Source organism: Artibeus jamaicensis, unplaced genomic scaffold (genome assembly GCF_021234435.1).
Source record: "Artibeus jamaicensis isolate MK-2021 breed Jamaican fruit bat unplaced genomic scaffold, CSHL_Jam_final contig_519, whole genome shotgun sequence".
Lineage (NCBI taxonomy): Eukaryota > Metazoa > Chordata > Mammalia > Chiroptera > Phyllostomidae > Artibeus > Artibeus jamaicensis.
Window position 1 is genome coordinate 2,721,764 of NW_026521871.1, and position 22,230 is coordinate 2,743,993.

At 36.6% G+C, this 22,230-nt stretch overlaps 1 protein-coding gene across 2 annotated transcripts in view; it reads right to left on the minus strand.

Annotated features, from left to right (window-relative positions):
• The window catches only part of SYNPR (synaptoporin), a 364,805-nt gene that overhangs the window by 53,569 nt on the left and 289,006 nt on the right, over positions 1-22,230 (minus strand). For both annotated transcript variants that reach the window (XM_037136098.2, XM_037136099.2), the window contains one exon: positions 2,695-2,893. In XM_037136098.2, the coding sequence (XP_036991993.2) occupies positions 2,695-2,893 (199 nt within the window). The remainder of the gene's footprint in view (positions 1-2,694; positions 2,894-22,230) is intronic.

Consider the following 22,230-nt stretch of genomic DNA (forward strand, 5'->3'; position numbering starts at 1 on the left):
CACAGCACAGGAAGAATGAGCCCAAGAAAGGTGACTCTATTAAAAGTATTTTAAAACCATATTTAGAATATTTAAAAATATTTTAAATAAAATTTTAGAATATTTATTGGCCCCATCTTAAGAGGAAAAAATTTTAAAAGACCCCTGTCTAAAGGTTTAAGTCCTGATCACTCTTCCTTTTCCAGAATAATATATTAAAAAGCTGCAAATCTGATTTTTTACAGTCCCTTCAAACTTTATCACAAAGTTTACAAATAGAGATTTCTCCTATTTATCCTTCAAATGTTTTTATTTTAAGAATAAGTTTTCTATAATACATAGATTAAATCTGAGATCTACAAAACACTTTTACTCACATACTACCTAAAAGAAATCTTCATAACTGTGTTCCTACTTGTATAAAGCTGACATATAAATTTGTTTTGACAGTCTAAATTGCAAAGAATATAATTTCTGCCATATGATAACTATTAATATTTAAAACATACTCATTGCACCCTGGCCAGTTTGCTCAGCTGGTTAGAGAGTTGTACTGATATGCCAAGGTTCTGGTTTGAGCCCAGGGCACAAACTAGAATTAACCAATGAGTGCATAAATAAGTTGAACAACAAATCAATGTTTCTCTCTCTCTTGCCCTTCCCTTCCTCTCTCTCTCTCAAAAAAGTCAATAAAATAAAAAATTTTAATAAATAAAAATAAAAATATACACTTTGCATTCATTTAAAAATTAGTTGAATGGAATAATTATTTGTTGTTCTCTATCATATATTGAAAATTAGTAAATAAATTTCTCTTTAACAATTGGAAACTTTACATGTTCCTTTTGTTCTCTTTGAACTTATATTTTTATTACACTTCTCTTATACAGTTATTGCTTCATATAATATTTTTTGTATGGGAAGGCGTTGTATCAATCAATATTTTATCAATATTTCTTTGCAACAAATATATGTATATAAATTTATAAGACTTTTTATTTACCAGTGGCCCTAATGCTTTAAATATCAACATTTTCTTTTATTTATGTTGGACATTATTACAAATATAATGAATGCACTATTGTCCAAGACAACATAAATGTATTATAAATTTTAATAAATAATTTCAAAATTTTTTAAAGTTACAGTTTTTGTTTTGTTGATTAGGTTCCTTATAGGTGAGGTCATAGGGTATTTGTCTTTCACCACCAGGTTTATTTCACTCAGCATAATGCTCTCCAGACCCATCCATGCTGTAACAAAGGGTAGGAGCTCCTTCTTTCTTTCTGCTGCATAGTATTCCATTGTGTAAATGTATGATAGTTTTTTATCCACAAGGGGAAGGGTCATCAAGGAACATGTGTAAAGGACATATGTACAAAGTCAAGGGGGATAGGATCAAAGATGGGAGGTGGGGATGGGTGGGGCAAGGGGAAGCAGTGGGAGGAAAATGGAGACAACCGTACTTGAACAATAATAAAATAAAATACAATAAGTTAAATTTCTATTAGAAATGTATGGGGCTGATTTTATGTCAATTAGTTTATATTTGGGAGGATGAATATTATTTATATCTAGAATGGGGCATGATTCAGCATAAATTCTATTCCCATTTTATAAATGTGTTGAGAGTGCTTGTTCACATAAATGAAGAGATGAGAATGGCTGAAATTTTGTTATGGCAATGTCATTGATTTATTTAAATTCTAGCTGAGTTTTATGCCTTGGATCACCAATAATTATTTCAATGATCTATCAGCTGACAAGTAGATTGAAAGAAAAAAAGTGGAAACCTACTTATATGCAAAATAGTGCATTACCCAGGCATTAGAATCACTCACTTTTGTCAACACCAACCCTGATATTTCAAATGGTCCTTTCTTTAGTGCCACAAAGGTTTTGCACTCTAGCAATGTACTATGTAGTAATATTTGGGATAAAAAAGAAAGGGAGGTAATTACCTCCCTTTAGATAATTAATTACCTCCCTTTAGGTAATTAAGAAAGAAGACAGAAAGATGTAGGTTATTAGCAGTAAGGTAAATTTTAGGTTAGTATACATGTGAAGGTTGGGAAATTTAAATTTTATTTTCTAAAAATTATCCATAGTCATATACCCCTCTGAGAGTTGTTGTGTCCCCTTAAGTGCCCATGTGTCCCTGTTTGCACATGCTGGACTCTATTGATTTCACCCATGTGAGTTCTTGAACCACTGCATAAGGAAAAAGCAACTAGGAAATTGGGGGTGGTTGGTGGTTGGGAAAGAGTGAGGGAGAAACAGTGAGACAGAGATTCAGAGATGAAGAACATTGTTTTCAATTGAACTAACTCTATGTCCAGTCTGTTGTATATTAAAGTAATATGCAATTTAAATAAGCAGAAGTGAGACAACTGGTTTACTACCTCCATAATGCTGGAATTATAAATAAATTTGCAACAAGCCTCACTACTCTTCCTTTGATCTCATGAGATTTCCAATCATTTATTTCAGAGGAGTTTTTGCACATCTTATGATACTTTTCCAACACAAAGGCACAAAAGGAATGACAGACATCATCTTTTAGTTTTACATCCAAAAGATTTGGTTGGAAATGAATGTGATTGCTTTTAAAATACCCTTCCTGAGGGCTTGGGTAACTCTGAAGCCCTTCAAGCACTGGAAAAAGAAACTAAAGGGGACAGAAAAAAAAGTTATTGCAAAGAGCAAACTACTTACAATGAGTGGACCTCGGTTGTTTTCCCGATACTTGTTCTGGAAGAAAATGTAAACGACAGTGGCGGCCAAGGAGTACAGGAAGGCAAAGACAGCAACGGTGACGAAGAACTCTGCTGAAGATGAGGAGTCGCCGATCAGTGCCAGCTTCTCCCGTTCCTTTCCCTCACAGGTAGGCACCTCAAATGTCACCTGATGCAACCTAAAGTGCCAGATTTGAGACACTCTGTAAATGCTATGGAGAGAAACCTGGATGCCATGTCTACATGTTCTCTAATGCGAAGTGGGAAGTGATTAGGGAGTTTTATGGCATGTCTGTGAGACAAGTTCATTAATGAAATGACAGCAATTATAACTGCAAACATAGAAGGAAATATTGCAGTTAAACATCATGCCATTGGGTTTCACACTTACTGTCACTGGAGAGAGAGGGGAAGTGGGAAGGGGAGGGGCATCTGACATTATGATGAATTAGAGCATGACATCCTCCTGCTTAATTCTTCAGGGCCTACCCATATTAACTTGGACTCAAAATCTAACTCCTAAATGTGACCCACTTGGTCTTTCAACATGGTCCTGGCTTAAGGTCTTTTCCCTGACTGTTCTCTTTTCCTAAATCTTGCTGCACCCTGATATTTCCTATGGCTGAATAGTTCTTGGCATTCAGGTGTGAGCTCAAATGCCTTCTTCTGGGATTGTCTTTTCCTGTCCATTATCCTAAAATAGCTCCTTTCCCTTAGACATTTCTATCATAACACCCTGTTAAATGTCAGTCTTAGCACTCATCACCAGCAACGCTGTCTTGGTAACATATTTAACTACTCATTTTTTTTCTGTCCTACTGCCGCCTCCAGGATCATGGGGATATTAATTTTCTTCTCTGTATATTCAAATTCTTGACGCTCATTGGACACTCACTAATTAGGAGTTAGATAAGTGAATGATCATTCTTGGTTCTGTAAGATAAATAAATGATAGATCCTGATTTTACCGAACTTTTAGAGCATCGGTTTTAGACATCAGGCTCAATATATTACTTAACAGAGAAAAATAAGATTTGGGGGGAGGCAATACTTCTTGCTTCATAAATGATACCTGAGGAAGATGTGCTATAATTGGTACATTAGGTCATGTGTGAACTAGATGGTAAACTATAATTCAATGAAGAAGCCCCAATTCTGCTTCTTCAGAAATGAACTCATTATTACTTGAAGTTAAGGGAGGCACTCCTAAATAGACATAAGCAAGGTTTAGCAATGTCAGTAAAGTATGTACCACTTGTAATATTACCTACAAAAGTAGCAATGATAATAAAGCCATTGATGAGCCTGTTAAATTCTTAACTTACACTTCGAAGGAATTTTTCTTACTAAGCAAAACTTAAGCCCTTAAAAAAAGCTTTGTTGTGCACATTCTCTTATACGTTATAAAATATATAATAATAAAATACTAACAATAGTGGCAAATAACATACGTGCCAGATATTGTGTTTTTTGTGTGCTATTTAATTTAATTTTCATGGCAACTGTATAACATAGGTACTTTATTGTCCTCTCTCACCTTACAGATAAAGAAACAGGCTTAGAAAGATTAAATTACTTGTCCTAAGCTACAGGGCTAATAAATTGGTCCAGAAATTGAAATTTGAGTCAGATGCCAGAGCTTGATTTTTTAATCTCTGTATTAAGTTATTTCTGTTAAATAATGAGAATATTAACTAGAATGACTGTTTTTTTTTTCAAAGTGAATTTTATGGACTACTAGCTTTAGGAGCATAAGGGACTTTGTTGAAAATACACATTTTAGGGCCTTGTCTCAGACCCACTGAATTGGAATATTGAGTGGGTATAGCCTAGTTGACTGACAAAGCAGAAAAATTCAGTCCCCCTCAGTTCTTTATGTCTCATAAACCTGTCCTTTTTTATTTACTGCTTGACTCGAAAGAGAACTTTTTGTACAGTCCACTTGATTTTGCTTGATCATTGAGCCTCTTCCTCTTTCTATCAAACAGATAGGTGGATACCTTCAGGAAAAAATCAGAAAAATAGAAGCATCATCATGGTTTTATTGCACAATAAACCCATTTTCTCCCTTTACCAGAGCCATTAAAATATTTCTCAATAGTTTAGTATGTGGCAAAGCTGAAAATAAAACTGATTTAAAAAATAATCATGCCAATTATTCTGATACAGGTGATTTTAAGATAATGTACACCATTTTTCCTCATTATTTTATAATATGTCATTCATCCAACAAATTTTTAACAAGTAGGTCTGCATTTCACACAATAACTGGATGCTGGGGATAGAGTGGAAAACAAAGATGAGATGGGATGGTCCATGGCCTTGTTGAACTTCAGGTTTAGAGGGTAAAGAAAGATTTTTCTGAGTTGAGCTCTTGGCTAGTCTAGGGGTAGGATGGTCAAGACAAAACTTCCTATGGAAGTGATTTTAAAGCTGCAGCTTGAAAAATGAGCAGAAGTTATCCAGATGTTGGGGGTGAAAAGCACAGTTAAATATGATTTTATATCCGCTAGGATGGCTGCATTAAAAATGATTATAAAATTGGAATAACAGCTGTTAGTGAGGTTGGATTGGTATAACAAGATAAGATTGAAATAATGTATTTGAATTGGAAAATAGAAATTTTCAAAAATTTCAGCAGGTAGAAATGAAAATGGTACAGCCACATTGGAACACAGTATGGAAGTTTTTTTTTAAATAGTTAAATATAGAGTTATCATATGGTCCAGGAATTTCTCTCCTAGATATTTACCTAAGAAAAATAACATTTTCTGCACAAAAACCTGCACAAGAATGTTCATGGCAGCCCTAAAGTGAAAACAATTCTGATGTTTATTAACTGATAAATGGGTAAATCAAATGTAGTATATCCATAAGATGGGATTATTTCATGCAATAGCATGAATGAACCTTGAAAGCCGTAAGTGAAAGAAGCCATACACAAAGGACCCTTTTAAGATTACATGCATATAAAATGTTCAGAATAGGCAAATTTATGGAGACAATCAATATAGATTATGCCAGGGGACTCAGGACGATGGGAGAATTGGGGATGATGGCTAAGTGTTATGGGTTGCTTTCGGGGTAATAAGAATGTCCTCAAATTGATTTTGTTGATAGATGCACAACTTCACAAAGATACTTATGAGAATTCTATATTTTAAACAAATAAATTATGTGTTATGTGAATTACATTTCAATAACTCTGTTAATAAATAGGTAGGGAATAGAATGTACCGAGATCATGCATAGGCAAGTTGCAGAGCACAGGGAGGAGGTTAACTATGGTATGGGAAACTGGAATATCACAGGAAAAGGGGCTGGTGCAGGATCAGATGGAGAAATAGCCAGAAGTCCTCACTGCAAGGTCCTGTGGGCCAGATTATAGATTTGAGTCTTTCTTAAGACAAACACTGGAAAGACTTCCTTATAATAAACAACATATAAAACAAAAATAGCAGGTCGAGCAGTATCACCTGACACAGGACATTTAGTGACATACCCACTCACTTTCCAGCAGCTAGGACTCACTTTAAAATCAGCCATGCCATCAACATGCCAGCTCCCTCAGCCAACATGCATGGACTGGGTCTGCAGTCACATGTGTGTGTGGGGGCATCACAGAGGGAGAGAATAAAATAACAGTTTTTTTTTCTATGCAATCAGCTGAATATCAACATTTTCCCCATTACTAACTAACAGTTGATTTATAGTAAATGTTAATTGTGCTTTATAAGTACAAGGCAAAAAAAGTCACAAATAAATATGCTGTATTTAATAACAATGACCTATAGCTTGTTATTTAGTCACATTGGGTTGAAATTGGGAGAAAGAAAGGAAATGGGAGTGAAGCTCTAAGCTAGTGCCTATTGTGTGGAAGGAAGGAGAGCTTATTTATAAAAGAAGAACATGTCAGCTTAAAATAGTCCAAGCATAGTAATTCATATCACTGAACATTTTGAATGCTGTATGAAAGTATATATTACTAAATATATAAATATATATTTAACAGAAAGATTTCTTTAAGTAAGAGTTTCATACATATGGATAAATACATATGTCTTATTTTGGAGGGAAAGATTTTTTAGCCAGTATGTGTTTAGCAGCTGTAAAAACTTTGGAAGAAAATATCGTTCATTTAGAGCCTAAACAAGGAAAAAACTCTTCTGTACAGACAGAGCATGGCAGTTGACAGAATCTAGAAGTCAACAGGGCCACCTCTGATCTTGTGAGAAACTAGTTAGGGAGTAATTGCTGAGCCTGCAAAAGATACCAAATCCAATTTGTTGATTCAAATGCATAATTCCCTTCTTGGCTGGCCTGGATCAGTCAAGGGGTAATTGAAAGTCATTGGACTTTATTGCATTATGTCGATCAACAAAAAGCCTCCATGTTACAGTTTTTTTTTTTAACTGATGCTTAAATACAGTACATTTAACATCTCACTGTGGCTTCATTAAAAGTAAAGGAACTACTTTGCACCCCACAGTTCTTAGTTCTGTTTGTAGGGCCTAGAAAAATATTAAACAAGTTAGTGTTTTTAGTCATAAAAATATTTATGAGAACAAGGACCCTCATTTTTCAACCTCCAGGCACTATGCTAGGTTCTTTATTGACTCTTTCTCACTTAATGCTCATAACAGCTTTCTTAGGTTGGTATTACTATCATCATTATACAGATGAGGAAACTGAGGTTTGGTGTGGGCAGTGAACCTGCCTGAGGTCATGTGGGTAATGAAGTGCAGAGATGAGTCTTGAATGCAAGCAGATTAGGAGGAGCCTATACTAGTAACTACTGCACATTTCTGCCTCTCTGTTTCAAAAATTATAGTATCCTTGCATTTCCAGCTGAATGTGTGTATAAAAATGATTAAGCCAGCTTTCCCATACCATCTAATTTAAGGATAGGTTGATAGGTTATACTAATTAGGATTCTAGACCAACATTTATTCTGCTTCCACCTTGGAGTATGTGCATTGGACATTGTGCAAGGTACCCAGCAATGACAGGTTTCAACCCCTGTAGACCAACCAGTAGGAAGTTCTTAAAAGCTCCCTAAATTCCCAAATTTTATTCTGGGTTAGTCTGACATTGCCTCAGATGGGAGAGGAAGGCAATGAATGCAACTGCAGCATGTACTAAAATTGTGATCATCAAAGTGTCTATAGTTCTTTATGGAAAGTGAGATACTCAGAAAAAAAAAGCAGAAATTCATCTTCAACTAGTACTGTACCATTGTAGGCATCTGGTAATAAGACTTGAAATTATTGACAATAACTTTCACCAGATGTGGAAAAAACAGGACTAACAATACATATAGGGGAGGCTCAGTGCAAGACAATGAGAATATGTCCCAAGGGGTTGATCCTGGTGAGGAGCATTCAGGGTGTTGGGAAGCAAGTTGCTGTCACTGAATCTCTGAGAGCCAGAGTTCAAGTGGCCAATGGAAGATCAGAGGGCAGATTGGGGTGCTGAGCACATTTCTCTTTATTTGATTATTTTTTACAGCCCCTGTTTAATCCTTCTTATCAGTTGATAGAGACTTTAATTCTCTTGCTCTATTTTTCTTTCTCTTCCCTATATGAAATATTGGCATTTGTCAGGTTTCAGATTGCCTTTTCTTTTGCTAGCCATATGTGTATGTATAATAATTGTGTTTATTTGTTCATTTACACACACACTGACTTCCTCAGCCTATGATTCACAACATATACAAATCACTACAAAATCCTGGAATTTTATAAACATTTTCAGACACTATATTTTTTCCCAACCTTCCCCATTTTACAGATGAGGAAGCTGGAGCTCAGTAATCTTGAAATAATCATAAAAAACACCCAGCTGGCACAGAGAAGAGGCAAACTTAGAACCCAGTCTTTCTGATACCCAGATGTATGATTTTTACTTATGACCCAAATCCCATTTCTAATTTTTTCAGACCACTGAATGCTTCTTTTTAATTTTTATAAAGAGGGGAAGGGAGGAAGAAAGAGAGGGAGGGAAACATCAATGGATGAGAGAAGCATTGATCAGTTGCCTTTTGCCTCTCTCACATGCCCTAGCTGGGGACCAGGATCACAGCCCAGGCATGTGCCCTGACTAGGAATCAAAACGAGACCTTTTACTTTGCAGAACTATGCTCAACCAATGGAGCTCAACACTGCTTAGGGATGAATTTTCTATTATGGTTAAATCCTTCATTCGAGAGGGATTTACTGAGTCCATGTTCCAGTCATCAGAGAAACTAAGACAATAAGGAAATGGGTTGTGAGAAATAGAAATAGAGATTGTCTAGGAGGTCAAAAAGGACAAGCTTCCCTTGTCTATCATTTCCCCTTGTTTTCTTGCTGTACCTGAAGCATGGCATTTGGTGATGCTATTTAGGATAATGATAGTGATTTCACTTCTACTGTATGGCAATCCCCAACTGGTGTTTATTGAGTACATTGTAGGCCAGGTGCCATGCCAAGTCCTTTCACAAATTATCTTACTTAGATTTTTAAACTTGATCAAATTAGCAGTATTATCCCTTTTTTAGGGATAAGGAAAGTGAGAACTGAGCAGTTAAATGACTTGTTGAATTAATAGCTTTGTAAGAGAGTCTATCTGACTCCATAGTTCTTACTTTTAACCTTTCACATGAAAAACTTTCCCTGCTTTAAATACTTTTTCTTCATTATAACAACTTCATTTCTACAATTTTGTTTCTTTATGTGCATACTTTTTTACATACTAGGATTTTGTGACTAAAAGGTTCTAGGTTACAATGTAGCAAAACAGCAGCAAATATTGAGACTAATAGTAAACTTTGAAAATTGAAAAATTTATATGAATGGTAAGGTTATAAAGACTTTCTAGAAGAACACACATTTTAGACTAAATTCATTAAACAGAAGTAGAGAGTAGACCAATAACTACAGAGAATTTCTAATTCACATTTTAGATAAGAACACTTCTTTTGCACTTGGAACCATATAGAAAATGTCTAGGAATATCAAGCTGTTAGTCAGAATCCACCACACGGAGCTAGCATAGAGACAGGAATTCTGGAATTTCCAAGAAATCCACATTACTTTTTTGAAATGTTTTGCTATAACTGGTCAGAAGGTGGCTACCCCACATACTACTCTTCTCCCAGAGCTCATATATCAGGTAATGAGGTTCATTCGTAGGCTTCTGTAGAGAAATATACAAGCATCATCTTTGGGAGGAAGCACCGTCCACACAGGGCTTCAAAGCAAGTCCCCTCTCTCACTGACATCTGACACTGCACAAGCGTACTGTGAGATACAGCATTCTTGTCAATAGCTTCTTTCAGTGGCTCAAGTCTTAGATCCTTATTTTGTAATCAATTAATTTCTAGAGTCTATTATTTATGTATTTGATTACTAGTCACATTTTCATTGACTTCTTACACCATTACTGGCTTTTCTGATGATTATCTTGTATCCAGCTCACTTGCCACTTTCAGGCATTTTTCAACAGGACAGTAAACATATATGTAATGACTGTATGGAGACTGTGACCACTTGTTCCATTACTCCCTTGGCTCATAGGTGATTTCAAACTGGTTCTAAAGGCACACACTGATTAAAATTAGGTTTTCCTTCATGCCACCAGCAGCTCATAAGACATTTTTATACTACAGTCAAACTCTGGGGAGAGGTTTAGGATCCATTTGGGTGAAAAGGCTGGAAGATGATGACTAAGAGCAGGCTTGGGAAATATACCAGTGAAAAATGAGAGAAGGCTCCAGTAACTGGATGCAAGTTGCTAACATTGGAAACAAGTTGGAAGACTTCAGCTGGTGAAGGAGAATGGAGAGAGTTTGTCTGAGATGCAGAACTCACTGACTCAATGCTGACAAGGATCAGTATCCCTGGGATGCCTTGTGACAAAAAGGATCATTACTCGGCTCAGTCCAATGTCAAAGCAAGTAGAAAGAGAAAAATGATCCAGTTCACAAACATCCTTCTAGGGACACCTCAGAGATTCTAATGATGCTTCTTGTTCCCAGGAAGGTCTGTGAACATTGACATCGTACCTGCACTCCCATTCACTAGATTTAAGAGGTGACCTCCAGTTTTGTTATTTTCAGGTTACTGTCACTGTTTAAACAGTCAGAATCATTTTTCCAGACATTTTTTACTTAACTTTGATTGAATCAAAACCAGCTTCATTAACCAGGCTTTAACAACAGCATATATTTGATGAAATATTTTCTTTAAAAAAATAAACAAACTAAGTGAAAGACAAAATACTGTATTTCTACTCTTAAACACAATAGGGGAATTTCTCCCTGATGCAATTATATACTAAATGTATTAAAGTTTATTTTCTCCAAATGAAGAATTTCCATTACTTTTTTATGCTACCATTAGAGAAGATAATTTTTAAAGGAGAATAATAATAAATACCAGAGGGAACTGATCTAGACACTGGAAAATGCAGACAAAGTTTCTACAAACAATACTCTTTCACACAGCCCCTCATGTGTGTACACCAGGATAAGCCTGGAAAATGGCTGGCCCTCCCCCTAGTGTGTCACTTTCATCTTCATGGGCCAGAAAGATATTTAACCAATTGATTCAAAATACATCATACTAAAGAGGATTTTTCCAACTTCTGACCCTCCCCCCACAAGTTTGTATTTACGTAGATAAGCATTTTTAAAATAAAAAAGTAGACTTCAATGTGACAACAAAGGAATGGATCGGTGGAGGCCACGACATGGCGTGGGGTCAAACTGAGAGAAGGAAAACTCTAGAAGCCATGCAATGGTGGCAAAGAAGCATTGCCTTTCTCACAGTGCTAAGACTTATTAATTTTAGTTCCTTCAAGTAGAATTTGAGTTATAGGGTACTCAGATTGCCCCTACATATTTAAATTAAAATAGATGAGCTCATTATCTGTATGTTTTAGGGAAAATCCTGTTTTTTTCTCTTGTTTGTCTTCCCTGAACTATGGTACTCTACTGAAGTGAATTGTGGGGGGAGAAAAGCTCAAGAGCTTTTTTTTTTGAAGTTTGAATGTCCAGATAACTGCCTATCTATCCATTTTATCTGATTAGGAAATGCTTCATGAATAAACTACTTAATATAGTTGACTAAAAGATATTCAGCACATTAAAAAACATACACAGGTAGCATGAGAGGGGGCAGCAAAAATCTGAGCTGACCTTTTGTTTAGAATTTAGATCAAATTGATTAATTAATTCAGTCAAAATATGCTATTTGTAAAAATGTAGTCAATATAAAAATGGTTAAAAGGAAAAATATTAGTTTCCTTATAATTTCATCTCCACTATTAACAACTTAAGAAAAAGAAACCAAACAGAGTCTTTGCTCTGCTGTTTGTTATCTAATAATATGACCAATACATATTTTATTATTATAGGAAGATCTACCTTGTTATTTCTAACACTCATGTAATATATCTTCAGGGTATATGAATTATCATATTGTACAGAATGTTCTAGATAGTTACATAGTCCACTGGTGGACATATGATTGTTTCCAGTTTTTCATTGTTAAAGCAATGGTTTGAACAAGTATCTTTGGACATTTGTATGATTACTTTCTTCAGATACATTTCTAGAAGCAGAACTACTGGGTAAAGGAGTCAGGGTTCTTCAGAGAAACAGAACTCATAGGATCTATATTTTGAGGACATGTGACTATAGGTGTTGGCAAGTCTGAAAGGCACAAGGCAAGCCAGCAGGCTGGAGATTCAAGTAAGAGGTTATTACAGTCTTGAGTCTAAAGCCTGGAAAGCCAGAATATCTATGTAGTAGTCTGAAGGCAGAATCCTTTTTTTTGGAGACCTCAGTCTTTGCTTATCAGACCCTCAGCTGGTTAAATGGGGCTCACCTACTTTACAGGGTAATGGAATGCACTGCCTTTATTATAGTACTGCAATTGCATGTAATTGGCAATTACAGTTATTATTATTAGGTGAATTGCAAACAACTTTCCAAGTTCAAAATTCAAGTTCTAATTATTAAAGTTGATTTAAAACCCAAATGCTTTCAAAAAGTAGATTTCAAAGACCTGGAAACATGACCTATTCTATTACTTTATTGTTCTGTCAAAAAGCCACCCTATAATCAGTTATTTGGTCATTTTTCTGTTGCTGCTTGCTGTTATTTTATTCTTCACATAATAACTGGCCTTATTGAATGTCCAGTATAGAACACCTAACAGAACAGTTGCTGGCTAGGAAGTTCAACTTATCAAAATCTCATTATATCAGATTATAATGAAATGAGCAGGATATACAGAACAAAATGCAATCTCCTTTAAGCCACTAAAAAAACCCTTGCCCTGTCAAGTGGCTATGGAAATGTAAATTTCTAATTTTTCAGTTATCATTATCATTAACACATGAATTGTTTTTGAAAAAAATGTCTAAGATACAAGAAAAATTGTTCATATTGGTTAACTACAAATAGTTTTCTTTAATGTATTTATCAGCTCAGAATGGAAAAAGTGCCCTTTGTGGTCAGGAAATATAATGTCAACATGCTTCCCATAATTTGTCAGCAACCAGGAGATTAATCATATTATCCTCAAGTTGTTTTTGGAACATGGCATGTAAGAATTCATTTTCCACACAGCAACCAGCAATCTTTTAAAAACTTAAGGCAGAGCATGTCCCTCTCCAGCATAAAATTCTTTCCATTATTTCCCTGGCACACAGGACTATATTCAAATGCCTGACCATGGCCCTCAAGGACCCATATCACCTGGATCTTGCCCAGCTGTTTGTTATCATACCCACTTGACATTTTCTCTTCCTAGAGTACAGTTTTCTCCTGTTCCCAGGGCCTTTGAACCTGCTTCAGTATTGTCCATGGTTAGCTTCATCTTTTCATTCAGGTCTCAGTTCAAATGTGACCATTTCTGAGAGGCCTCCCTTGACCAACTAATATAAAGGGCATGTCCAACCCCTCATCATTCATTGCTTTAATTTATTTTGTTTATTTTTCTATTGCCTGACTGAAGTTATTCTTTTTATTTGTGAACCTATACTTTGTCCTCTTTGGGGACCATGAAGGGAGGGATCCTGTTTTTTCTGTTTATCTCTTTGTTACTAAGCACCAGGTCAACTCTGGATCATAGTAAATACTCAATACATATTTGTTAAATTAAAAAAGAAATATGAGAGGGAGGGAGGAAAACAGGATGGAAACGGAATGAATAGGTAGATCTCAGTGACTTCTTAGATATTTGTATGGAAGGTGAGCCTGCTCTTAACTCACAGAACTGTAGACAGAGATTCCTCACCTGGCCAGTTAGAGGAAACCAGACTTAGAGAGGTGAAGGCATTTGATCAAGGTCACATAGTGTGAGAATTATAACACAAGCCTTCTGCTCATAAACCAGGGGATGTTCAACTGCTCTGCAATCCCTACACTCTTTTGTAGCCAAGAGAGGCCATGCCTGGAAGCTGAAAAAGTCAAAAGGACAAGGAATCAAAAATGAAAGCCATCCCTTTGGGGCCTGCTGAAGAAGTTCAACAAAGAGACCTCCCCTCCAGGATTTCTCAGCCAGGCATTCCTCAAAGACCCTGTGTCTCTAAGTCACAACCATGCATCTGTATGCTGGCTTTGCACCAGTGTCAGGGCCAGGCCTTGGTTCCACCCTTCCAGCCTGTGTCTCATTCATTTATTCATCCAGTCATCTTCTGCATGCCAAGCACTGTTCTAGGAATTATCAGAGTAAACAGCATGGCGATGATTTCTGCTCTCAGAATATTTGTTCTAATAAAAAGCAGACAACTGAATGATGTTTTAATAAATAGCAATGAAGGTTAAGTCCAAGATATATAGGAGCCCTATGCCAGTCTAGGGGACCAAAGAAGGCTTCCAGCAGGAGGTGATGCTTAGGTGAAGTATGGAGGGTGAAGAGAGTTGAGGAAAGGAGGGAAGGCAGGCTCCAATCTGAAGATGAGAAAGTGTATGGTTTGAGGAACTATTTCTTTTAGAAAGGGGAAAAAGGATTGCCATAATAACTTCAGTCATTAACAATGATAACAGCAAAAATAATAGCTAGTCGGTATTGATCCCTAACTTTGGGCTCAAAATACTTTATTTCCTTTACTGTTTACCAGGCCCAGGGAGGAATAATTATTGTTACAAACCCAGATTCTACAGATGGGGATACTGAGCTGAACATAGGCTCATTAAAGGAATGAGATGCTTCCTTTCCTCACTCATTCAAGTTTAATACAACTGCTCCATCTGGAGATTCAAGTGGCACAGTGAACACTTTTTCCTTTTGCCTTTCCCCATGCATGCTTTATGTTTCTCCTGCAGACTGGATGTTTCCTTAGCTACTCTCAGGCACTCATTGAAGCCAGATGCCTATACACTGCAGAGGGGAGGAGTGGTGCACATTTTCAGAATGGTTGATATAGGAGAAACTAGCTTGTTAATTGGTTAAAAAAAACAGTTTGCCAAAAAAATTAATTAACCTGTCAAGGAATTTTTTACCACAGCTGTTTTGTTACGTTGTCTGAGGTTGAAGTTGCTCCTCAATTTGAAGGCCAGTGAGAATGTAGTTGAGTGCATGTGATGTGTGTGTGTGTGTGTGTGTGTGTGCATGAGCGTGCACGTGAGCATGCTGGTTTGTTGGGGGTGTTATAGAGTGTTTGACCCAGTGCAGGTACTATATTAGAAGTATTTTGCAATATAAAAATGTATCTTTCAGCAAAATTATGACTTGTAAAATCCCCTTGAGGTTAATGGCTTTCCTGAATGTTTAGTTTTGGTGGGAAGTAATCTATAGAACCTCAGAAGCATCCATATTTCCCCTGGAAAAAATCCTTAGGGAATGACTTGGTGCCACTGGAGCCAGTGTCATTTTCCTCTTGCCAACAGAGGTGAAGCCTGCGTTGGAAATGAGACTTTGTCCTTCAAGAAATGTGATAGCTTCTGTGTTGCCCATTCTAGTCTACCTACTTGTTGGGGGTCTCGGGAGATCTCTCATATGTCCAGCTCAACCACTTTCTGCTTATCCGAGTCAGCCTTCTGAACTTCTATCTCTGAATGAATCATCCCAATTTTCCCCAATCCTCAATCAAAGGCAGTTTTATACGCTGTTTACCAAGGATTTCATTATAAAGACTGAATTTTTTGGTGAAACTCATGACACCAACCTATTCATATAAAGATCAAAACATTCTTAAAGTGGAAAATGATATTTAATCATTGGAAAAATTTCAAACAAAACAAAACAAAAACACCCTTCCATGATTTTTCCCCTTTTGATTCACAGAACATTTAAATGGATCAGAACAAAAACTAAATCCAGCTTCTTCTCCTGATAACTAAAAATCAAGGTCTAAACCATGTGAACATATTCCACAAATAAGCCTTGCAAGTAATTTTATATTCAATAGTTTTGTTTAGCTTCCTAGAAATAGTTAATGTTTCTGAAAACTCTAGATCATAGCTTTTCAAACTATGGTTCATAAACTTATTAGAATATCTGAAACCCTTCCAGGAGGTCCATGATCAAAATTGTTTTTATAATGATACTGTTATGTTATTTGTCATCTTCATTCTTATTCTCCACAAGTGCATAGTCAAGTTTTCCAGAGACACATGTTGTGGGATGAAGCCATATTTCTAAAGGATAATTGGTGTGGACTTGCCTATTCTCATATTCTGTATATTTTCGAATTTTTATTTCTGTTTGGTAAATATTCATAGATATAATCCACATAAATAAAACATTCTTGTGGACCCAAGCATTTTTAAAGCTGTGGAGGCATCTTGGAACTTGACTTTTAAGAACTACTGTTCTAGAAGCTATTTTTAAAAATATTTTATTTATTTATTTTTTTTAGAGAGAGGGGAAGGGAAGGAGAAAGAGTGGGAGAGAAATATCAATGTATGGTTGCCTCTCATGAGTCCCCTGCTGGGAACTGGCCTGCAACCCAGGCATGTGCCCTGAATGGGAATCGAACCACGATACTCTGGTTCGCAGGCCCGCGCTCAATCCACTGAGCTACGCCAGCCAGGGCTAGAAGCTATTTTTTACTTTCTCCAAATTATTTCATTTTTCTTATGCCCATTTTTGGTAACTCAAGTAATATGGGCATACAGGGCCTGATTCACCATTTACACAGACTTTCCTTCTGTGCACCAGGTATTTAATGATAACTTATTAAATGTAAGTCTTTACACTAAGTAGTAGTTTTTACTGTCATCAGTCAGAGTTTTTATCTGCTCCCTGTCCTTGACAAATACTGAATAAAAAGCTCTTGTATCTGAACTGTAAATATCCATACAGCCAATTGCCCATGCTTGTCCAAAAAGGATAAGCCTTTATATCAGGTTTATAAATGCTTCCTGGTCTTTGAAATTTCACTTCTAGGTCTCTCAGGCTAGAGGTAGGAAAAGAGAGATCAAACTTAGATGATACATAACCATGACTATCACGTGTACTCATTAACTCTCCACCCCTTAGTTCATCTACGAAAGAAAGTCACATACTGAGGCCTAAAGATGAGGACATTTGCAAAATGAAAGTGTTTTCAATCTTATCATCCTCATGTAATGGGCATTTGTTGTTTTTGATTACCTGGTACCTATTCTTTCTTTTCTTAACATTTCCTTGATTTGTGGTTAGAATATCAGCTCTAGATCTGATCACTTGTCATGTTTCATCCCCTAGGCTTATAAATCTAAGACAGGTACACTGGCTTCTACTCCAGGATAATGAGGCCAATATGATATGTGGAGAAAGAGAGAGAAAGAGATTCTAGTTTCTTTTTGTTCCTAGCATCCAGCACAGTGTCTGGCACATAGCAGATGCTCAAAAAATACTTAGTGATTGAATTGACTTTATGCTAGCTTCTTTACAAGTGGAGAATCTGATATAAAAACAGAGGCCCACTTATTCTTTTATCTTGAATGGGCATCACTGCAAAAATACCCACTGGCATCTCAAGTTTGACAAAATCTATTTCCTCCTCTCTCTTATATATACCCTCTCTCTCGCTACCTTGTACTACTTTCTAGCTTTATATTTTCATTCCAAGTGCCCCTTGAGAAGGTAGTTGTCTTATATGAGGACACTGAATATGCTGCGTGATTCAAAAGCATTATTTTCTGAGAGTATTTTTATCTTTGCATTTCCATTTTAGCTTCTCTGGCTCCTAAATCTTGTGAAAAAAATTTCACACATGCCCAATCTATGCCAACATTTACAATCTAGATAGCAAGCCAAGGAACATGAACTAAAGTGGATTAGGAGAGTAAATGAGAAGAGAAAGAATTTCATAAAAGGAGGATTACAATTAGCAGAATTTTGTGCTCAGTAGATTTGGCTTCTTCAATCAAGGAAGTATCAACCTGAAGTTCAGATTTCTATCTGAAATCAATACAACTATTCCAGAATCCCACCTACATAAATATTCCATGGTTCTGATGGCCTGTGATGATACCAGTCAATAGAAAGAACTGGTACATTTTGGCATCCTGCAGACTAACTGGCTGATAGAATGTATCTCTGCATCTTTGGTTAATTTTTATTAAAAGCCACATTAAAAAAAAGCTTACCTAATTAACATTTGTCCCTTCCATCTGCAATGAAAGGGGTTTCTTCTAAGAAATTTAAGATATGATTTAACTCTTGTTTACTGTAAAGACTGAGCCCAAGAACTCAAAAAAAATTGTCAGGTCACTGATTCCCATTCTTCAAATCTGTTCACTTCTGTTAGGTTTTACTCTTTCTCTACATGGGGGCAAGATAGCAGCCTTACACCCCCATCTTACCAGCTCAGTAATCCTGATCATCAGAAGCAAACTTCTCTCCCAACTCCAGTAGGAAAGTACAAATTGGGTCACATTTCCACCTCTAAAATAATCACTGAAGCTAAGGAACTCGATGCTTTAATTGGCCAGGTTATGATCAGGTGTCCAGTGTGTGAAAGTGTATACATGATATGTGTGTATGTGTGAGAATATATGTATATTTGTGTATGTATACATTTGTGTATGTATAGATTTATTTATGTATGTGGGTGTGAGTGTGGGTGTGAGAGTGGGTATGTGTGTATGTGTTGGTGTGTGTGCACAGTGGGTTACAGGGCATGGAACTCCACATGAACTTCACTGAATGGGTTCTTCTCTGAAAGAAAGACTTGTATTCCTAGAAAGCAGAAAAAACACATGTCTACTCTATGGGTCATTCCTAAGAGTTTCTAAAAAAAACTCTGTACCTCTAGTGCTGAGTCCGAAGTAGATACATACTTGTTGAATGAAGATTGAGTTGCTGGCAATATTATATATGCCTTACTCTGTACAAGGACCAACTCTGTGTGCTGTCTAATGTGGATATTTTGCTGAATTCATATCTATTATGTGGCAGACTCCTCTTGTCCTTCTCCTTCCCCATTGGTATCATGAGCAGGCTCATTTCTTTTTCTGCACTTTTCCACTTAATCAATCTGAAAGTGCTATTCAAGTATAGTTTCTCCATGAAGCCTTCCCTGAGCATGACATGCTTCATTATTTTCCATACCATTGTTTTCTGCACTTACTCCTTCATGAGTAAAGTGTTGTCTAGACCACAGCTCTAGTGTCAGACTACTCATGTTTCAAATTTTCACCATTTACTTCCTCTGTCACCTTAAATTTCTTAATTTCCTGTCTGTAGAGGATGATAAATAACAACAGTATCTCATAATAACTATTATCTGATATATCTAATATCTGAAAATAACCTCAAGTGTTGTTACAAGGATTAAATAATATGGTATGTGTAAAAAGTGTACCATTGTGCCTGGTATAGAGTATGTACTCAGGAAATATTGACTATGGTTATACCTGATAAAATAAATAGTTGTATTCCTGTAGCAAACAAAGATGATTCCCAGCACCATGTTTCCTTGGCCCACCTGAGTTTATCAGGTTCTGTGTATGTTGATAAACCTCTTAACTTACACTCTTCTCTGCTTCCTGAGCCCAAGGAAACTTACACTGGTGCAAAAAGGCCCAGCTGGAAGTGTAGGAAGTTGATACTCTTGGATGCACCCTTCAAATAGTCAGGATGACAGTCAGGGCATAAATGCCCAGCCTTCCTGCCTTCTGCTCTTAGGATTCTTTGGTGTGTTCCATAGTTTTTCAGAGGAGCCCCAGCAAAGTTAACCATCAGTTGACCATGATGACTTGCTCATTAGTGAAAACTTAATTGGCTTTTTTCCTTTCTCTGTTTCAGTTCCCCCACTTCTTCGCTTGTGCTTCATGGAATCACCTCACGTGTAAGCTCCCTTAGCCCACAGTCTGCTCTGCCTTGGGGAATCCAGAATTAAGACAGGTCCTGCCCTGACTGGTGTGGCTCAGCAGATTGAGTGCTGGCCTGTGAACCAAAGAGTTGAAGGTTCAATCCCCGGACAGGGTGCATGCCTGGGTTGTGGGCCAGTTCCCCAGTTGGGGGCATGTGAGAGTCAACCAATCAATGTCTCTCTCACACATGTTTCTTTCCCTCTCTTTCTCTCTCACTTCCTCTTTCTCTAAGAAGCAAATAAATAAAATCTAAAAAAAAATACAGGTCCTAATAGTTTAAGTTGTTTGAGTCATTCTTTCAGATACTTTCACTCGGAACAGGGCTTGTGCCCATTTTGGTAATTCCATATTGCTTGGCATGTTTTGTGGACTGACACTCAATAACTACTTGCTGAATAAATAATATATTTTGAGAAAGTTCGTAGTATTTACATTCAAGAGAAGGAAGTCCTATGATATTTCCCACCACAGCTGATGAAATTAATTTTCTATTTGCATTCCTAAAAGGTTGAGGTTTGGGATATTATGCACTGAACTCCTTTTGGAAAATTTAGCCTAGGAATGATAACTTGTGGAAAATGAACCATAGATTTGGTCTATTTATAAAAATAACTTTATACTTCACTTGGATTTTACTTTGTTGCAGAATCACACACCTATTGAATGACTCACAATAACACACAAATATGCCAAAATATAAATGACAAGCTACAGAGTTGTGTATGTTTTTTAAAAAATTTTTTAGCAATGTAAAAACTTTAAATTATGGAACTGAAATATCCGATGTTCTGGTGCAGAGGTGGAAACAGAAGTGGGAAAGAGGGAAAGGGACTTTGCTTTCCTTCAACTAAACAAATGGCTAGAACCAATCAGGAAGCTGGTCAGATGAGATTTATTCTTTCCAAAGACTGATAGCCAGGCTCGTTTATTTTATTGATGATTTACAAACAACCTGTTATTTGCAGAAATGATTTGGCAAATGGAGATTATATGAACAGTATAATAATGTTTAAAAAGTGAAAAATAGAATGACACACAAATATTGGGTAAGATAAATATTGAAGACTATTAGTTAACTACCATCATGGTAAGGCAGCATAATAACTTCCAAACTCAGTGGCTTAACACAGCTATTCTTGCACTTGTGTCTGTGAGTTGGTATGAACAGCTCTGTTTTGTGCATGTTAATTCTGGGGCTCAGGATGAAGCAGGTAGGTCTACATGGAAAAGACCCTTTCTTGCCAATGGCAGAGGTGCAGAAAGGCAAATGGGAACAGCCATGCCCCTTAAAGGCCTCCTCTAGGAAATGACATGCTATCACTTCTGCCACCATCCATTGACCAAAGCAAGTCAGCTGCTAAGCCCATCATTAGGGCTGGAAAATATATTCTGTCTCTATCTGACCATGGCAAAGGTGGATTTGCAAAGTACCAGTGGGGGGAAGGAGATGAAGAATTGTGGCCAATAAATGTGTCTACCGCAGGGAATAATATTAATTATTATACTGCTGTTTAATATTCATTATGCTCTAGTCACCCTGGGCTCCTTCAATTCACCAAATATATTCTAGCCTTTGCACTAATTATTCTCTCTGCTTGAAATTATTTTCCTTTATATGTCTTCCTCTTGTACCTCCCCCTTCTATAATGTAAAATATACACAGGCAATTTTTGGTCCTTTTTTTAAACAGATAGTGGTTTCTTATTTCTCAGAGGTTACCCACATTTTATATATTTAGATTTGTGTATTGAAAGGTCTTACTAATCAAAATTCACTGTAAATACTTAATTCTTTTGTTCATGTGATAATCTTGTTCAGATGTTTTAAATCACAGTGTGCTTAAGCAGTGTAATGGAACATGGAGATACTGTTTGGGGAGGACAATAATATGAATAAAACGTATTCACTAGAGGCTGTATTTCCCACCACAATATACTCATGACTCAACTCTTACTTAAAGCATCTTGGGTATATTGAAAACCAAGGCTACACACTCCAAATGAATGCTTTAGGATCCTACAGTGTAGGTGGTTAATTGTACAAGAATATTCCATAGGACAAGAAGAATTACTTGTTCCTCTTCTAAAGCTCAGCTCATCCCAGGGCACTTGAGGACTGAGCTAGCATCTCACATTAAGAAGGCAAATATTTATTCATTGTAGCATTGATTTCCACAGGTAATTTGAGTTCCACATGGAAAAGTATTAAGGTTTAATTACA